Source organism: Hibiscus syriacus, unplaced genomic scaffold, assembly GCF_006381635.1.
Source record: "Hibiscus syriacus cultivar Baekdansim isolate YM2019G1 unplaced genomic scaffold, ASM638163v2 tig00110221_pilon, whole genome shotgun sequence".
Lineage (NCBI taxonomy): Eukaryota > Viridiplantae > Streptophyta > Magnoliopsida > Malvales > Malvaceae > Hibiscus > Hibiscus syriacus.
This window is the reverse complement of record NW_024062635.1, coordinates 3,292,084-3,308,592: the sequence shown is the minus strand read 5'-3', so window position 1 is coordinate 3,308,592 and position 16,509 is coordinate 3,292,084. Positions and strand designations below refer to the sequence as shown.

General features: G+C 34.1%; 1 protein-coding gene across 1 annotated transcript; it reads right to left on the bottom strand.

Annotated features, from left to right (window-relative positions):
* Nucleotides 1-741: 741 nt before the first annotated feature.
* LOC120114262 (novel plant SNARE 11-like) lies at nt 742-16,275 on the bottom strand. Its single transcript, XM_039135228.1, has 10 exons — nt 16,199-16,275; nt 15,835-15,927; nt 15,487-15,580; nt 15,353-15,390; nt 14,893-14,984; nt 1,634-1,713; nt 1,360-1,422; nt 1,162-1,254; nt 994-1,068; nt 742-831 (listed from the first exon to the last, which is right to left on the bottom strand). The coding sequence occupies exons 1-10, from the start codon at nt 16,273-16,275 to the stop codon at nt 742-744; spliced, it is 795 nt and encodes a 264-aa protein (XP_038991159.1).
* Nucleotides 16,276-16,509: the final 234 nt, after the last annotated feature.

The following is a 16,509-nucleotide window of genomic DNA, read 5'->3' as shown; positions in this document are numbered from 1 at the left end:
AAATCAAAATAATATTACTTAAATTTTCAGTTATCTGAATTTTATACATCCAAACTCAAAATTAGAATAAAAATTTTGGAATTGACTATTTTTGTAAAGAAAATAGAATTGATTAATTATTAGTTTTTTTTCGAATTAAAAACTAACCGTGGCAGTAAAAAGAAGCTTATTGTATGCCGCGCTATGTTTGGTTTCTTTAAATCTCACGTGGATTTATTAGATAGCAATTAGCAAGGATTTTTAATTGCATGCAATATTTTCAACAGCAAGGGGTGTACCTTTTCATCCGTTCTACACGTCTCACGCAACCAGGTCAACACGAAGATTCGTACCTGCTTTCTTTATTAATTTCCTAAACATATTCAGACTACTTTATCAGACACAAATTTGACCTTTTTTCTTTTCCATGTTTAATTATGAACTGTTGAATCTGTGGTTGATTGTGTCGTAATCACGAACATGAATATGAATAATTTTGGCAAAACAGAAGCAACCCGTTTTATTTCAAGGATGCTGTCAAATGTGACAATTCCTTCTATTCAAGTCGACGAATCAAAAAAAAATAACAGCTGGGGTTTAGTCCATGGCAAGTTCTTCAGAACTCTTCATTGGTTATTACTATGACATCAGTTCTCCACATTGACAACCACCAGGGGTATATGGCCGTTTAGGCTTCAAACTTCAATTCAAAGTTGCTGCGGATAATCCCGACACATTCATCTGGTAATTCATTCGAATTCTTCAATTAGGATACCCAAGCAACCGTCGGCTCATCGCAGGTGGTGTTAGTCCTGGAATATCCGGAATGTCCTTATTCTTCGGATTCACGAGCTGAGAAAATTTGTTAACCAAACGGCTAAGATTCATAATCATTTTCTTGCTTTGTAGCTTAACAAATTTTCGATCCCAACTCTTTTCCATCTTTCGTACCAAAGCAAGAAACTTTAGTTCAGTGATAAATGGAGGAAGGAGACAAGAGAAAAAGAGTAGCACCTTGACGACGATGATGGTTATGACACCCATAACAATGAGAAACAACATTGTCATAATGCACTTATCAGTGGCAATCTATGCAGAAAAATTGAATGAACTTCGTAAATAGAGTTGAATACAAGACAAAGTATTTGATTACTGGAAGAAGTGGATGTTTCAGAGATTTACTTGCCTACTAAATTCTTTGACCAATTTGGATGCTTTTTTCATTGAAAAAATGATAGAATCCAGCTCATTAACTATACTGCTCATTTGTTCGGTCTAAATATGAGGAAAAAAAAGTTTCTTAGTTTGAATATCAAACTAGAGTAAACCAGTTAGCTGAACTTGAGATATATAGCCTATGGTGTTGATACTTCTTAATGCTTTCAAGTTAGCCTTGAGAGCTGCAGCAGTATCTGTTCCAACATCAACAGTGTCTTGGACAACCTATTAAGAACAAGGGACAGGAAGAATTTAGTCTACCATTTAGGTATTACATCCCAAGACTTTTTGCCACTTTTCTTTTTAAATAAAAAAAAAAAAACATAAAATGAAACTTCAAAGAACCAAAGCTCTAAATGCAAGGAATTATTTGTCGGTTGAGGAAGATGCAGTACATGTTAACCAAATCTAATGCAGAAAAAGTTTGTACTACAACCTTCTTAGCCCTGTCAATGGCTTGATCAGTCTCATCCATCATTTGGTTTCCTTTATCCATTAGCATGTGATTTGTCATAGCTGCATAACAGCGAGAAAAACAGTCCAAAATTGAAGAAGAAATCGACATCTATACATTATTTCCAGTGGAAATTCCAACATCAAGCCAACCATCAATGTGAAAGAGTCAAGAACAACCTATGTTACCCATACTCAAGAGTATCAGATATGGATATGCCTAATTTTTTATGTTTTTCTTTACAAATATTTGGAAGATCATACCTACACATGACGTCTAGAAATTGACAGTGCCATACAGATTATAAAATACGTTTTATCCATTGAATAAGCTCTTACTGACATTTGTTACATTAATTATTTTTAAGTTAATTTAAGAAGTATTATTGTTGTTTTAGAAGATATTTATTATTATTTTTTAGTAGAAATATTATTATATTTTATTTATTAGCATTTTATAGCATTAGAAGTTTTTCCTTAATAAGATTGATTGCTAGATAAGTCCTCTATTCAAATAACCTTTATTTAAAAAGAGAAAATAATTTCAGTGACCGAAAATGCCTTATAATATACGATTTTAACCAACTTTTTTTGGATTTGCGAAAATGACCAATAAAATCGCAACGCGAAGTCCAATTTCGCAACACAGGTTCCAAAATTGCAATGCGAATAGGTAAATCGCAACGCGAAAGTCAAAATCGCAATACAAAAGTCAAATTCACAACGCGAAAGTTAAAATCGCAACGCAAAAGTCAAATTCGCAACGATAATATGTAAATCGCAATGCGATTTTCCAAAATCACAACGCGAATTTATTTTTCATAACACAAGTTTTCTTTTCACAACAAGATTTTTTAAATCGCAACACGAATTTTGATTTCGCAACTCGATTTTTGAATTCGCAACATGAATTTTAATTTCGCAACAACTTTTTTTTCTCAACACAAATGTTTTGGGTATATAAACTACGCAGCAGCGGCAACTCATAACCTAAATCCCTAAATCGCAACTCATTCCATCTCTATCTATCACTCTCTCCGGCGACATCCGTTCCAATATCCAACGACATCCTTCCCCATCTCTAATTTTTTTTACATAATTTTATTTCTATATAATTTTTCAATGATTTCTCTCCCAAATTATCAACTATCAACTTAATAAAGGTATGTTTTTCTCAAAGTTAGTGATGATATCTAGTTTATAGCTCGTTTGTTTAGTAAATTAATTTACAATTTGTAGAATGAAATCACCTAATGTTGATCATGTTTGGATAGATTTATGTTTTGGAGGGTCGTGGGAGAATGTTCATGGTGTTTTACAATATATGCCTTTACCCATGAATCTTCAACTAAAACTGTCATTAAAAAAGTTAACTTATGAAACTCTTATGTTACGTGTTGCAAATAAATTGAATTTAGAGCCTCTAAGTGGATTTAGGCTATCTTATCAGAGAAAAGGTAAAGTTTATTTGTTAACTGACAATGAAGATGTTGAACGATTCATTGCTTACATTAGTGTTTCGCAAGATGATGTTACATTGTATGTTGTTGAACCTAGAAGTAGTGAAGTTGGGTCACTAGCGGGTAGTAATCAACTAAGTGCTTCAACCCCACTTTATGGTGCTCACAATGTACATCGTTGTTATCAACCTCAAAATTTAATAGTTCCACCACAATTTCATCACCAAGAAAATTTTGTTTCACCACATTTCCAATACCAAACACAATATCAAACACAATCTCAAAACCCACAACCTTTCCCTAATCCAAATCCCAATCAACTTTCAGCACCAAATTCCGATTTTTGTATTGACCAGTTAGACGATGATGAGCCAATAGAAAAAATTGTGAGTACTAGTCAGTATTCGAAATTTGATCTTAGTCAATACTTGGACTTTGATCTTGGTCAATACTCGGATTTTGATGATGTTTCAGAAGAAGAAACAAACCATGCGTGTAATGATTTTGATATTGGTCAATACCTGAATTTTGATGATGAAACAGCCGCTGCATTCGAAGATGTTGTTTATGATAATGAGGAGGAAGTTACGACTGTGAATGAACATGTTGAACATCCATTCTGTAATTCATATAACCCTGAAGAAGAAAAAGAAGAAGAATAATTCCCCGGAGAAAAGAAAAAGAAGAAAATACAACGGGAGTATAACTGGAATATGTCAGAATTACTTCAGATACCTGAAGAAGAGTTGGTAAAGATAGCAGTTGATTGTTACACAAAAGTTATTTGTATCAAGAAAGATGATTGTTTTGATACAAAGGAAGACTTGAAGATAGCTTTGTATACGAAATGTGTGGAAGATGGCTAACAACTAAAAGTTAACAAATCAAGCAAAGATCGTTTCGAAACAAAGTGTATGATTGACAAAAACTGTACGTGGCATATGATTGCAAAGAGGATAAAAGATTGTGAAATGTTTCAAGTTAGGACTTTTATTGATAAACATACATGTTCAAGAACCCAAGTTTTTCCTCACCATAGACAGGAAAACAAAAAGGTGTTTGGTGGTTTTTTGGCTGAGTTGATGTTTTTGAATGGTAGGGTATATCGGGGACATGAAATTATGACTGATATGAATGTTCGGTTCAAGATTAGTATCTCATATTCTCAAGCTTGGAGAGCCAAATGTTATGCCTTGGAATTGTTGAGGGGGTCGCCAGAAGCATCGTTTGCCCAACTCCTGGCTTATTGTCACAATTTAAAGTTGAAAAATCTTGGGTCGGTAACTCATATCAAAACAGATAGAGATGGACGCTTTAAGTCGCTATTTATCGCCATTAGCGCTGCGATTAGTAAATCAATATAATTTTGTTGACTTATTTTTGTTAGTTACATGCATTTCACATTTAAATGATTATATTTCTTGTGTATATTATTTTGTAGATTCGTTCGTTTATTACTTGCATGCGCCCAGTTATTATAGTTGACGGAGCACATTTGAAAGGTCAATACCTTGGAGTAAACTTATTAGCAGTAGCCATGGATGCTAACAATGGGATACTGCCAATAGCTTACGGGGTTGGCAAATCTGAAACCTCTGATTCATGGACATGGTTTATGGGGCATCTTAGGGATTGCATAGGTTCTATAGCAATCTAACAATCATATCCGATAGGGCAAACTCAATTGACAACGCTGTTAGAAGGTGTTTCCCATATGCTTTTCATGGACTTTGTGGTGTTCATTTGTACAGAAATCTAAAATCAATGTCTGCTGGTATAAAAAATCACAAATGGACATACTGGAAGGCTGTAAAAGCTTATTGGGAAGTGGATTTTAATAAGCATATAAATTGTTTAAGACGTGTTTTGCCTCAATGTGCTCAAACACTAGAAGATGTCGGGTTTGAAAGATGGTCAAGAGTACATCAACTTCGAGAAATGTATGGTTTCATGACGTCTAATAGTTCAGAATCAATCAATGTTCTAAGTCTTCATTCCCGAAAATTACCCATTACTATGTTAATGGAGTTTTTTCGAGCCTCTATTCAACAATTGTACTACAAGAAAAGAAACCATGCAGGTATTATTTCTTTAAATTCGTAACTTATCATATTTAATTTAAATATTTTACTAAGTATTATTTATTTAAATTAACATGAACATTGGAACGTCGTGTTACACCATGGACTAAAAAAAGATAACGAAATGTGTTGTGAAGTCAACTTCATGGAGAGTTAAACCATGTTCAAACACGTTGTTTGAAGTATTGTATAATAACTTAAATGGGCTTGTCGATCTAAATGCAAAGACTTGTAGTTGTATGAAATGGAAAACATCTGGTTATCCGTGTGGCCATGTTATAAAAGTTGCTCTTCATCTAAACCAAGATGATTCAAGAGCATACGCTATGGATTTCTACACTACAGAAGTATATCGACAGACTTATGCCGAGATTGTCTACCCTATTCCATATCTTTCTGAGTAGGACATATCATATGACTTACAAATAGTTTTGGCACCAGTCATGGACAGCAGGCTACCTGGTCGACCAAAAAATCATGATCGTATGCCGTCTAAGGGTGAAGAGAAGAGGATATCAATATGTAGTCGGTGCAAGGAAAGTGGTCATACAAGGTTGACCTGTGGATCACCAGTGCCATCACAATCATCTTTTCCTCTAGCAAAATATGAATCCTCATCAAAATATAAAGCTCATATGATGCCAAGAAAAAGGAAATCAAAATCAAAATCCCAATCACAACCGACTTCACCTTTTGGGACTTATTAACTTAGGTGATTTTTAAATGCAAACGTTGTATTATGTGTATTTTATGTGTGAATGCATACATTTTCAGTTAGACATGCATTAGTAACTTGAGTTTGAACATTGCTATGATCTGTTCAATTGTTATCACTTATCAGATTGTTGTTTGTTATCTTTTTGAAGGTGTTTTCCTTGAAATCGCAACGCGAAAGTCAAATTCACAACGCGAAAGTCAAATTCGCGTTGCGATTTTCGCGTTGCAATTTTGACTTTCACGTTGAGATTTTGACTTTCGCGTTGCGAAAGTGTACCTTCTGGTCTTTTTTACCTTCAACATAATGCAGAGTGAAATTAAACAACAAATTAATTAAACAAAAAAAACAATTCTTATTTACACTTATCAGATTGTTGTCTGTTATCTTTTTTTTGAAGGTGTTTTCCTTGAATTCGCAACGCGAAAATCAAATTCTCATTGTGATTGTTTAGAAAGACAAATTCACAACGTGAAAGTCAAAAGCGCAACGCGAATTTGACTTTTGCGTTGCGATTTTGACTTTCGTGTTGCGAATTTGACTTTCGCGTTGCGAATTTGACTTTCGCGTTGTGAAAGTGTACCTTCTGGTCTTTTTTGCCTTAAACATAATACATAGTGAAATTAAACAACAAATCAATTAAACAAAAAAATAATTCTTATTTACACTTATCATATTGTTGTCTGATATATTTTTTTAAAAGGTGTTTTCCTTGAATTCACAACGCGAAAGTCAAAATCGCAACGTGAAAGTCAAATTCGCAACGTGAAAGTCAAAATCGCAACGCTAATTTGACTTTCGTGTTGCGATTTTGACTTTCGCGTTGCGAAAGTGTACCTTCTGGTCTTTTTTGCCTTCAATATAATGCAAAGTGAAATCAAACAACAAATCAATTAAACAAATCAACTTTTACAAATCAATTAAACAAGCAAAAAATAAGAATTATTTACACATCAATTAAACAAATCAACTTTTACAAATCAATTAAACAAGCAAAAAATAATTGTTATTTCCTCATCAATTAAACAAATCAACTTTTACAAATCAATTAAACAAGCAAAAAAAAGTGTACCCCAGACAGTTTTTTATGCACAAATACATCAATTTCATGCAGCTCACTTCATGATCAGGATTAACCTGCAGAAACAAAATATTTGCTCAAACAACACTTTCTACATATCTAAAACCAACAAACAACAAATTCATTCTAGGTACTTAACCAAACATTTTCAAACCAACAAAGAGTATATATGTTAACAACACTTTCTCAAACTTACCAATTGTTTATGTATACTTTCAGCACGCGGATGCAGGTAGGCAGCGTCTCGCATATATCGTTCTAGCCATAAAATGTCGAAACCACAAGCCTACTGCACCTCTATCTCTATCTGTGAGAGGTAGAAAATGTTTACTTCATGTCGTCAAACGTTCCAAGCACATGCATACGAGAGGACCATAATCCCCTCTAGCTCCCTGCGTTTGTTGTAGCGCGGTCTCGTCTCTGATCATTGTAAGTTTAAACTTCTTTGGCTTCTTGTTTCCAGAATTAATCCAATAATCAATCGCATCCAAGTATTTAGCCAAATCAGCGCTTCATCCCTTACAAATAATATCTCTCAAATCAAACAATGGTATGTAATTCAACATGATGTCATATACCATTGTCTTCAGGGATGGGAGCTGAAGCTCGACGAGAAGCCAATAACGACGTTCCAAAACAGGGATAAACACCTGCAATCATAAATAATAATTATCAATTGCGCACATCAAAAATTTATTTATGAACACCTTTAAAATATTCAAAAATAAATACTAACCTTATCGACCTCCCACCATGCAGGATAAAGTTTAACTTTTCCATTATCCAACACGTATGAAGTGTGGATCTGATCCTTCAAGTGAGCTACGTGAAAAGACGTCGGCATAATAGTCCATCGCGTATTTTTTATTTTCTTCAATTTCCTTATTATCAGAAGAAGTGACACCCATGCATCAATATGCTATTTTATAAAAAAATACATATATTAGTGAATTTCATAAATTTAAATAAAAAATTAATCAAGATGCAATATAAGAAGAATATAAGACTTACCCCCCTTCGAAATAGCTATTGTCTTCAACCCCTAATAACACACCCCACCAAGACTGATCAAGAAACAAATGCATATCATCATAGAGTTTGCATATGTCAGCGTAACACCCCTGGCTCCGCTCATGTAGATAAAAATCAACTGCGATCTTAGCCCAAAGGGTATTATCCAGAATTATGTCCGGTAATGTTCTCCTCTCCACTTCAGATACCAGAATGGTACTGACCGGTAACTCATACGAAAGCCAACTCCCATCCATCATGTCAGGCACGTGAGGGGGTTTATCAATATGTCGACATATTATGCCATGTGAATCGGGCTCTCGAACTGTAGGAGGGACCTCTTGAACGATGACAGGGGCCTCTTGAACTGTGTGAGGGGCCTCTTGAAGGATGATAGGGGCCTCTTGAACGATAGGAGAGGCCTCTTGAACGATGACAGGTGCTTCGGGCTTCTTCTTACGGAGTCTTGGCACTATTGGTGTGAACAGAGACGTAATGACACGTTCACGACGTTTGATGCATGAACCCCGTCGTGCAAGAAAAACCCGACGTAAAGCATCTACTTTATCGGGCCGCTAAAAATAAATTAATACAAAAATTAGTAAATAAACAAATAAATAATGCCGAAAAAATGTTATTTGCATTTTTAGTATAGTATTAAACAAACTTACCTCATTGCGTAGAGTATAAACCTCATTCTACAACGATGCAACAATCTCATATAGAGCGGCTACCTCATCACGTAAAGTAAATACATCACCACGTAAAGCATCATTGTCATCGCGTAAAACCTCTACCTCACCACGTAAAGACCACACCTCATCACGTCCTGCACAATTATCGTCACGTAAAGTACCGACCTCTTCACGTAAAGCATTGACCTCATTACATAACTCCCCTAACTCATCCCGTGGAAGTGGAGAACAGGGAGATAAATGTCATGGCATCTTTTTCGGTCGCCTATCATGAGGTGATGGTGGAGAAGGGGCTCGATGATGTGATAGAATAGGTGATGGCTCTAGTTGTTGAGGTGATGGCTCTGGGTGTCGAGCTGTAGAATCGGCTCGATCAGGTGATGGCTCTCGAAGTGGGGGGTGCTCATCATACGTGCCATCAAAAAATCGCTTACTAGCTTGACACCAATCAGTGGCAAGCTCAGCCTCTGTGGGTGTCACCCTCTGTAATGGATAGTTGGCCTCCTAACAATATAAAAACTCAAACAAAGTTAAACGTCTACTAGTAATAAGTTGTTTATATATGGTAGTATTTGTGTTAACTTACATTATTCATTTTCGTATATGGTAGTAACTCTTCCCAATCCAACCGCCGCTTCCTCATCCAGGAAATAGCCCTAGGAATATCATTTGACTTTTTGATTGTATATGTCTGCATGCTGGGAAAAGCCTCAAATATCCAAATGTACAAACAATATAATACACAAACATTAGTAATTGTTAAATAATTAATTATAATTTTGGAAACATTATATAGAAATTGTTACCTTAAAGGACCAAATAAAGCCTGCCAATGTGTATTTGGAACCATGGCCACACAAACTTTTTCGGTCCTCAAAGGAAGACGACAACTTTTTCTAGGTAGCTTTCCATAGATATGAACCCCACGGAAACACGTTCCATGCATTTAGGTCCTCTACCAATAATATTAGGTCCTCAGAAATAGGTTGTCTGCCCTCTTTGCCTAAAAAGCCGGCATGCAAAAGTAATAAAAGGCATACTCGGACAACATCGAGGTCATCCATCTGAGTAAAACCACCTCGGAGAAGTAATCTTTTCAAGTCGTCGACGTGTAAACTGGGCTTCGCCTTTGCCAGCTCATGAAAAACCTGATATAACCATGATGGGCGGGCGATATGACTAGTGTACCGACCTACTTCATCGTGTCCGAAGCGTAGACCAGTGATTAAGCAAAACTCCTCCTTCCCAAAACAAGTATACACCGGTGCCGGTGAAAAATGAAACCATATCTCTTCATCACCACGTTGTATCCTCTCGGGTAGATCGTTAGTCATGGTCTGAAGAAACAAATGGACCAACATAGCATCTCCACCTGTATGTTGTACTTTCAGCCATGGTCCGAAGCAAGTATCCTCAAACAATTTTCTTTGTACAGGTGTAAGTGTCATAACAATTGTTTTGGCTAGGCTTAATTTATTCCTTAGAGTCAATGCAGCCGAAAAAAATTCCTAACAAAAACAATAATAACCTACCAAGTTAGATATACCAAAAACATACACTATAAACAGACATGATATTAAATAGTGAAAACAAAGCCAAATATGTTTCAAACTAGCACGGTATTCATTATTCTATCATAGTTCACAAAATACATCAGATAACATTCCAGAAGTAAGCACTTATATAAACATAAAAGGACAACATATAGGTTTAGTGCAGGTGCAAGGACAACATAAAGAGTAGTATTTTATTCTTGAAACTTAAATTTGCAACACTGTGAAGTTAGTATTTGTCTTTGTTTTTTGGTTGAAGTAAGCAATTCATTCAAATTTCAATTTGCAGAAGAAGAGTAGTTTCTGAAAATAAAAATCGCAACGCGAAAATGAAAATCGCAACGCGAAATGAAAATCGCAACGCGAAATGAAAATCGCAACGCAAATTTCATTTTCGCAACGTTGCGATTTTCATTTTCGCATTGCGATTTTCATTTTCATGTTGCGAATTTAAGTTTCAAAAACTATTCTTCTGCAAATTGAAACTTGAATGAATTGCATTACTTCAACCAAAAGACAAAACAAAGGCAAATATTAACTTCACATGGTTAAAGACAAAAACCGAATGAATTTACTAAGCAATCTAAGTGAAATGGTTAATCTATTATTGAAATTACCAGTAAATTTATCATCAATTTAAATATGAAAAATCTAATAATAATAAAAAAATAAAAAATAAAAAATAATTAAAAAAACTAACCCTCGGTGGTTGATTTTCCATTTGTGGCCGTGAATGGTTGTGAGGGTGGCTCTGAGAGATGGAGATAGAGGGGGTCGCCGGATATGTGGACGGATTTCACGGGAGATGGGGGCGGATGTCGCCGTAGAGAGTGAGAGATGGAGATGGGATTGTGTTGTGATTTAGGGTTTTAGGTTATGATTTGCGATTATACTGTTTACATTTGTGTTGCGAAATTAATATTGTGTTTCGAATTCGAAAATAATATTCGCGTTGCGATTTACATATTATCGTTGCGATTTACCTATTCGTGTTGCGAATTTGACTTTCGCGTTGCGAATTTGACTTTCGTGTTGCGATTTACATATTATTGTTGCGATTTACCAATTCACGTTGCGATTTTGGAACCTGTGTTGCGAAATTGGACTTCGCATTGCGATTTTGTTGGTCATTTTCGCAAATCCAAAAAAAGTTGGTTAAAATCGTATATTATAAGACATTTTTGGTCACTGAAGTTATTTTCTCATTTAAAAATGTTGATTTGCAAGTCAAAGTATTTAAAAAGATATTGATCTCTCTTTTAATGAGTACTGAGATTTTAATCTCACTTCGATGAGACAGAAACCTATCGGCGAATAAAAGAAAGACAGAAAGCTTAAAGATCATTAAAAGAAAAAACAAGATCCTTTAGGGTTTTTAGAGATTATAAATTAAGTTTTATTGATGCAAATTAGACTCTAAGTTAAATAACTTGTTTGAATAAAAGACTTACCGAGCAAACATAAGAACATAAAGCACTAATAAATAAAATATCCTAATATACATCCTCAAAATAATAAAAAATTGATATCTTCTAATAGAGTAATAATTAACATAAGCTAAAAATAATTAACGCAACTTTACTCTCATGTGGGAAAAGAGCTTGTCCTAAAAAATACTAATAAATAAAATCTCACAATATTTTTCCTAAAAATAGCAAACAAGCCATGATTCTCTTAACCATTTTTCTCACCGCCCTAAACTTTTTAGCTCCATTTTCTTCTTTGGCTGTAGAAGGCGGCAACAATATTTGTTGAGTTAATCGATTGATGGAATCGGCCAAGAGTGGGTGAATTGGCAATAAAAATTTTAGTGGTAGCTTTTGTAGAAAATTGAAAGTAATTGCACAGCGATTTAGAGTGGTTCGACTTTATCAACTAAAGTCTACGTCCACTACCTTAGCTATCCACAATAAGGATTTTCCAACAAATTCACTAATTTGTTCTTTCTTTTGAGGCCAAAGAGATAACCTTACAACTCCCTCAAGAATATACCCTAATTCTTGAGAACACTCTTTTCTTAAAGAGAAGATTACAAATTTGCAAACTTACAAGAAAAACCTCACAAGGAAAATGTGCTTGCACAATTCTAGAACAAAGAAAGAACACTCAAGAATAAATACAATTGAGCACAATAAGTGTTCTTGAAAGAAAAATGAATATTGAATGAAAAATAGGCTTCAAATGCTCAAACTTGAGGTTTGATGTTTTCTCTTTGAATCTCTCTTGATTATAGTTGCTTGTTGTTTCTTGTTATTGATCAATGGCTTCTAAGCTTGTTTAAATACACCTTGAATCACTTCTGAACGTTGGGGATGATTAGTGGAGTCAATAGAGCCTTTTAAGTGTGAAAACAATTAATTAAAGCAGTTGGGAGCGTCAGTGCATCGATGCATACCCATGGTGCATCGGTGCATCAGTGTAAAATTCAAATATTTTGACCGTTGGACCCTTAATGCATCGGTGCACTAAGAGTGCATCGATGCATCAAGTGCATTCGATGTTTCAAAATAGCCAGAGTGCATCGATGCATGGCTGGTGCATCAAATGCGTTCGATGTTTTCATAAAATCCTTAGTGCATCGGTGCATGGTAAGTGCATCGATGCATGAAATGCATTCGATGTTTAATATAATTCATGGTGCATCGATGCATGGATTGGTGCATCGGTGCATCACTCTGAAAAATTGATTTTAGGCTTGATTTTGGTTCAAAATACTTTGTGAAAATTATTTCAAAAATAAGTATAAAACACAATTTTACACATTTAGTAAGGTTTGAAATTGATCTTAAAAGACTTGGAGTAATAATTTGATATTCGATTAATTGAATCGAATATACTTAAAAAATCATTTGTAAAATCTTAAAATTCATTTAAACTAATTTGTTATATCGAAACACAAAAATGTTTTCAACAATATTAATGGTGGTTATTGCCGTTAGTATTTTTCATCTATTTTCTTATATCATGTCTTTGTTTTATTTTTGTTTCGTTTATTTTTTTTAATAATTTTATCTTTATGACACGTTTTACTATGTTTTTATAGTATGATTTTCTCTATCTATTGGTATGTTTTCGGTCGTTTGGTTGTTGTTTTCGTTTATCTTTTTTTTTATAGTTAGATTGGACATTCTCACGACTGATCATGATGGTAGGGGTGTTCAAAATTCGGTTTTAATCGAATTAACCGACCAAACCGAATTAGTTCGGTTAATTCGGTCGGCCACCGAATTACTTCGGTCGGCGAACAGTTAAGGATTTTTTTGGAATTCAATTAACGGTTAATTCGGTTCGAAATCGGTTAATTAACCAAATTAACCGAATTAACTGAATTAATCTTTAAATATAATTATATTAAGAGACTTAGCTGGCCCACTCCATTTAAAACTCATTTAAAACCCAATCAATATTAATTAATTAAAATAATCTCAAAACTAAATGCAAAATGTTTGAATCAAATTAATTAGATATTATTTAAAGTAATTGTAAATTGTTTTTTAATTAAAAAATATTAAATTCTAAAATTCTAAAAAAATTCGGTTAATTCGAAAATTAACCGAAATTTATTCGGTTCGGTTAATACTTTAAAAAAAGTTCAGTTCGGTTAACGGTTAAAGAAAAAAAAAGTTATGTTAATTCGGTTAAGGGTATTTCGGTTCGGTCGGCCACCGTTTTAACCAAATGAACACCCCTAATGATGTGCTTATTTGTTATCATGCTGATATTTAATGCTTTGAACCCTTGGATTGATTTGGATATGCGATTTGCGTTTATGGATAGTTTTCTCACTTCGTTCGACTTTTATTTACGGTTTATCGGTAGTCTTTCAATAGTTTCATTCTCTTTTGTGGTCTGTTTGTCAAAGCAGTCAGATTTGTTCGTAACTATATTTTGTTTGAGCTTTTTGGTTAGATTTTTTAACATGTTCCTTTTTTAGTCATTGTGTTCTAGATGACTAGTTTTTTCATGTCAATGTTTATAAAAAAAATGTCTTAGTTATATTTTAGTTTACAGTTATGCTTATAAGACTTCATTGTAATTCTTAATATTTCCTATTTTTAATAAAAATAATGCTTTCTATATAAAAAAAATAGCAAACAAGCCTGCTAAAAAGGTCTTCTAATAATATAAATAAAATCTCTTAATATTTTCCCTAAAAGATAATAATAGAACTGATATTTCTAAAACAATAATAATACTTCCTAAAAAGAATCAACGTTACAACATTCTACTGATTTCTTATATTGTAAAGTTCACACTATTCCTTCTCAGTATAACAAAAAGATAGTGTTAAAACAAGTGATTGCAGATTTCTTTATCAAGCTTTCTCAGACCTTGCCTATTGAGTGTGTTTGACAACATACACTCTAGCAGTAGCACAAAATTACTTGCGCACCAAACAATCCCCACAATTAGATAATCACTCTAAATTATACAATAAATTAATAATTGTTATGTTCACACCTAAAAGTAAAAATTAAAATAGAAGAGATCATATTAGTTGCAACTTGCTTCATCAATATACTTTCCATGCCAGAAGAGAACACTGATTTGGGAAGAAAAATGTCTACCTATGTCAATATTCTTACACAAAATTTCTAATTGAACTCCGGCATAATTTAATCAACTAATTAAGTGGATAAACTTACACGAAGCTAGCAGGACATTTTCTTCCCCAAAGCCCTCACTGGGCCCATCAAAGAGATTAACTCGTTTGTTGCTCTCAAGATTGCTTTGATGTCTGCAACACAAAAACAACAATGCCAAACCAGGAGAAATCACATCAACAAGATGAAACAGAACATTTAACAAATGATCAGTGCTTATTGATGTGAACGAAAGTATTGTTTCATGATATCTATGGTAATTTCCTTATATTATCATGTTTCAACCAATAACAACTTTAGTGTACTGCAATAATGTAGCAGGGATATCAAAAGAAAAGCTTGAAGTGAAAAGACAAGAGATTTGGAGGGGATGGGGAAAGTGGTTTGTAACTCTGAAAATAGATATACAATATCCATAAGCATTATAAATTATTTATAGATAGTAAAAACATGATGCCATAAAAGAAAAAATGGACAACTTCAAATGGTGCTATAAACTTACTGCTTCTTACGAGCAACATACGAATTCAACTCCTTGACCTGCATGACAATTCCATAACATAGAAAATTTTGAACACAAGATACTTGGATGACAAGTCAGAGGAGCTAACTAGAAAACCAGAAAAAAAAAATCACCATTGACTGCTTCTTTTCATTCAGCATCCTGTGTGTATTTGCATCAGTTCTACTCTCAATTTTCTTCACTACTCTCTCAAACTCTTTGATGAGCCTGAAAAGGGATGATAAAAACTAGTTTGATTCAAACGGGTGGAGAAACAGTTGTTAGTAAACGTATAACAGCAAGCCAGCAACAGCATGGAAGACCAATTTCTTAGAACCTCGATTCTTAGTGGAGAGATCAAGGCAACAAGGGTGCTATATTTTTAGATTTTTCTCCTCATTAATGTAAATAACTAAAAGCATCATTATTCAGACTCACTCTTAACATATCCTCTAAGCATAATGTAAATGTCTCAAAAATACCTCTTACACTCTCTCATTTTATCGGTAAGCTCTTCCAATTGCCTACTCTGCCTATTAACATCCTTAATCTTCTCCAGTTTCTGGAATCTGTTTCTGCAATGAAAATACAACAATTTTTAAACAATGACAATATACATATTAAAGAAGAAATAATAATCCATATGAAATCTTAATGCCTGAGATCGAATTACGTCCAATAGAGCCTTAACTGATGATACAATCTCATTTGTTTGACAAAAGAACCGTTTCTTTTCTTAACACAGCGAAATAAAAAGAAGAAGCAATGTTCATATCAGTAGAATCTGACTGAAATCTACAATGTCATTGCATAAACAAGTAAAAGCCTCAGAAATTAAATTTTTATGATAAAGCTCGAAGAATATCAGTGATTTGTCCGTCGATCTCCGCTAGTTCTTCGCTGATGGCAGCTAAACGATCCATCTTTCAATCTAGAGACTGAACAGTCTATCTCAAAACAGAAGCTTCGAAATCCGAATCAGATCAAATCAGTAAAACGACGAGTGAGTATTTAGTTCCCGAATCTAAAAGCAAACAACCTCAAATCTTTCCAAAAAAGATCGCGTAGGATCTCAAACGCAGACGAAAACAAAAGGCAAAAGAATTAATTAAAACAAGAGAAAATAACCTCAGTGACCAAAAATGCCTTATAATATA

Coding starts and splice junctions, on each gene's coding strand:
- LOC120114262 (XM_039135228.1), bottom strand. CDS start 16,275: ATGGATCGTTTAGCTGCCATCAGCGAAGAACTAGCGGAGATCGACGGA. Junction 15,581..15,834: donor AAAATGAGAGAGTGTAAGAG/GTATTTTTGAGA, acceptor ATCCCTTTTCAG/GCTCATCAAAGAGTTTGAGA. Junction 1,255..1,359: donor CTCTCAAGGCTAACTTGAAA/GCATTAAGAAGT, acceptor CCTCATATTTAG/ACCGAACAAATGAGCAGTAT.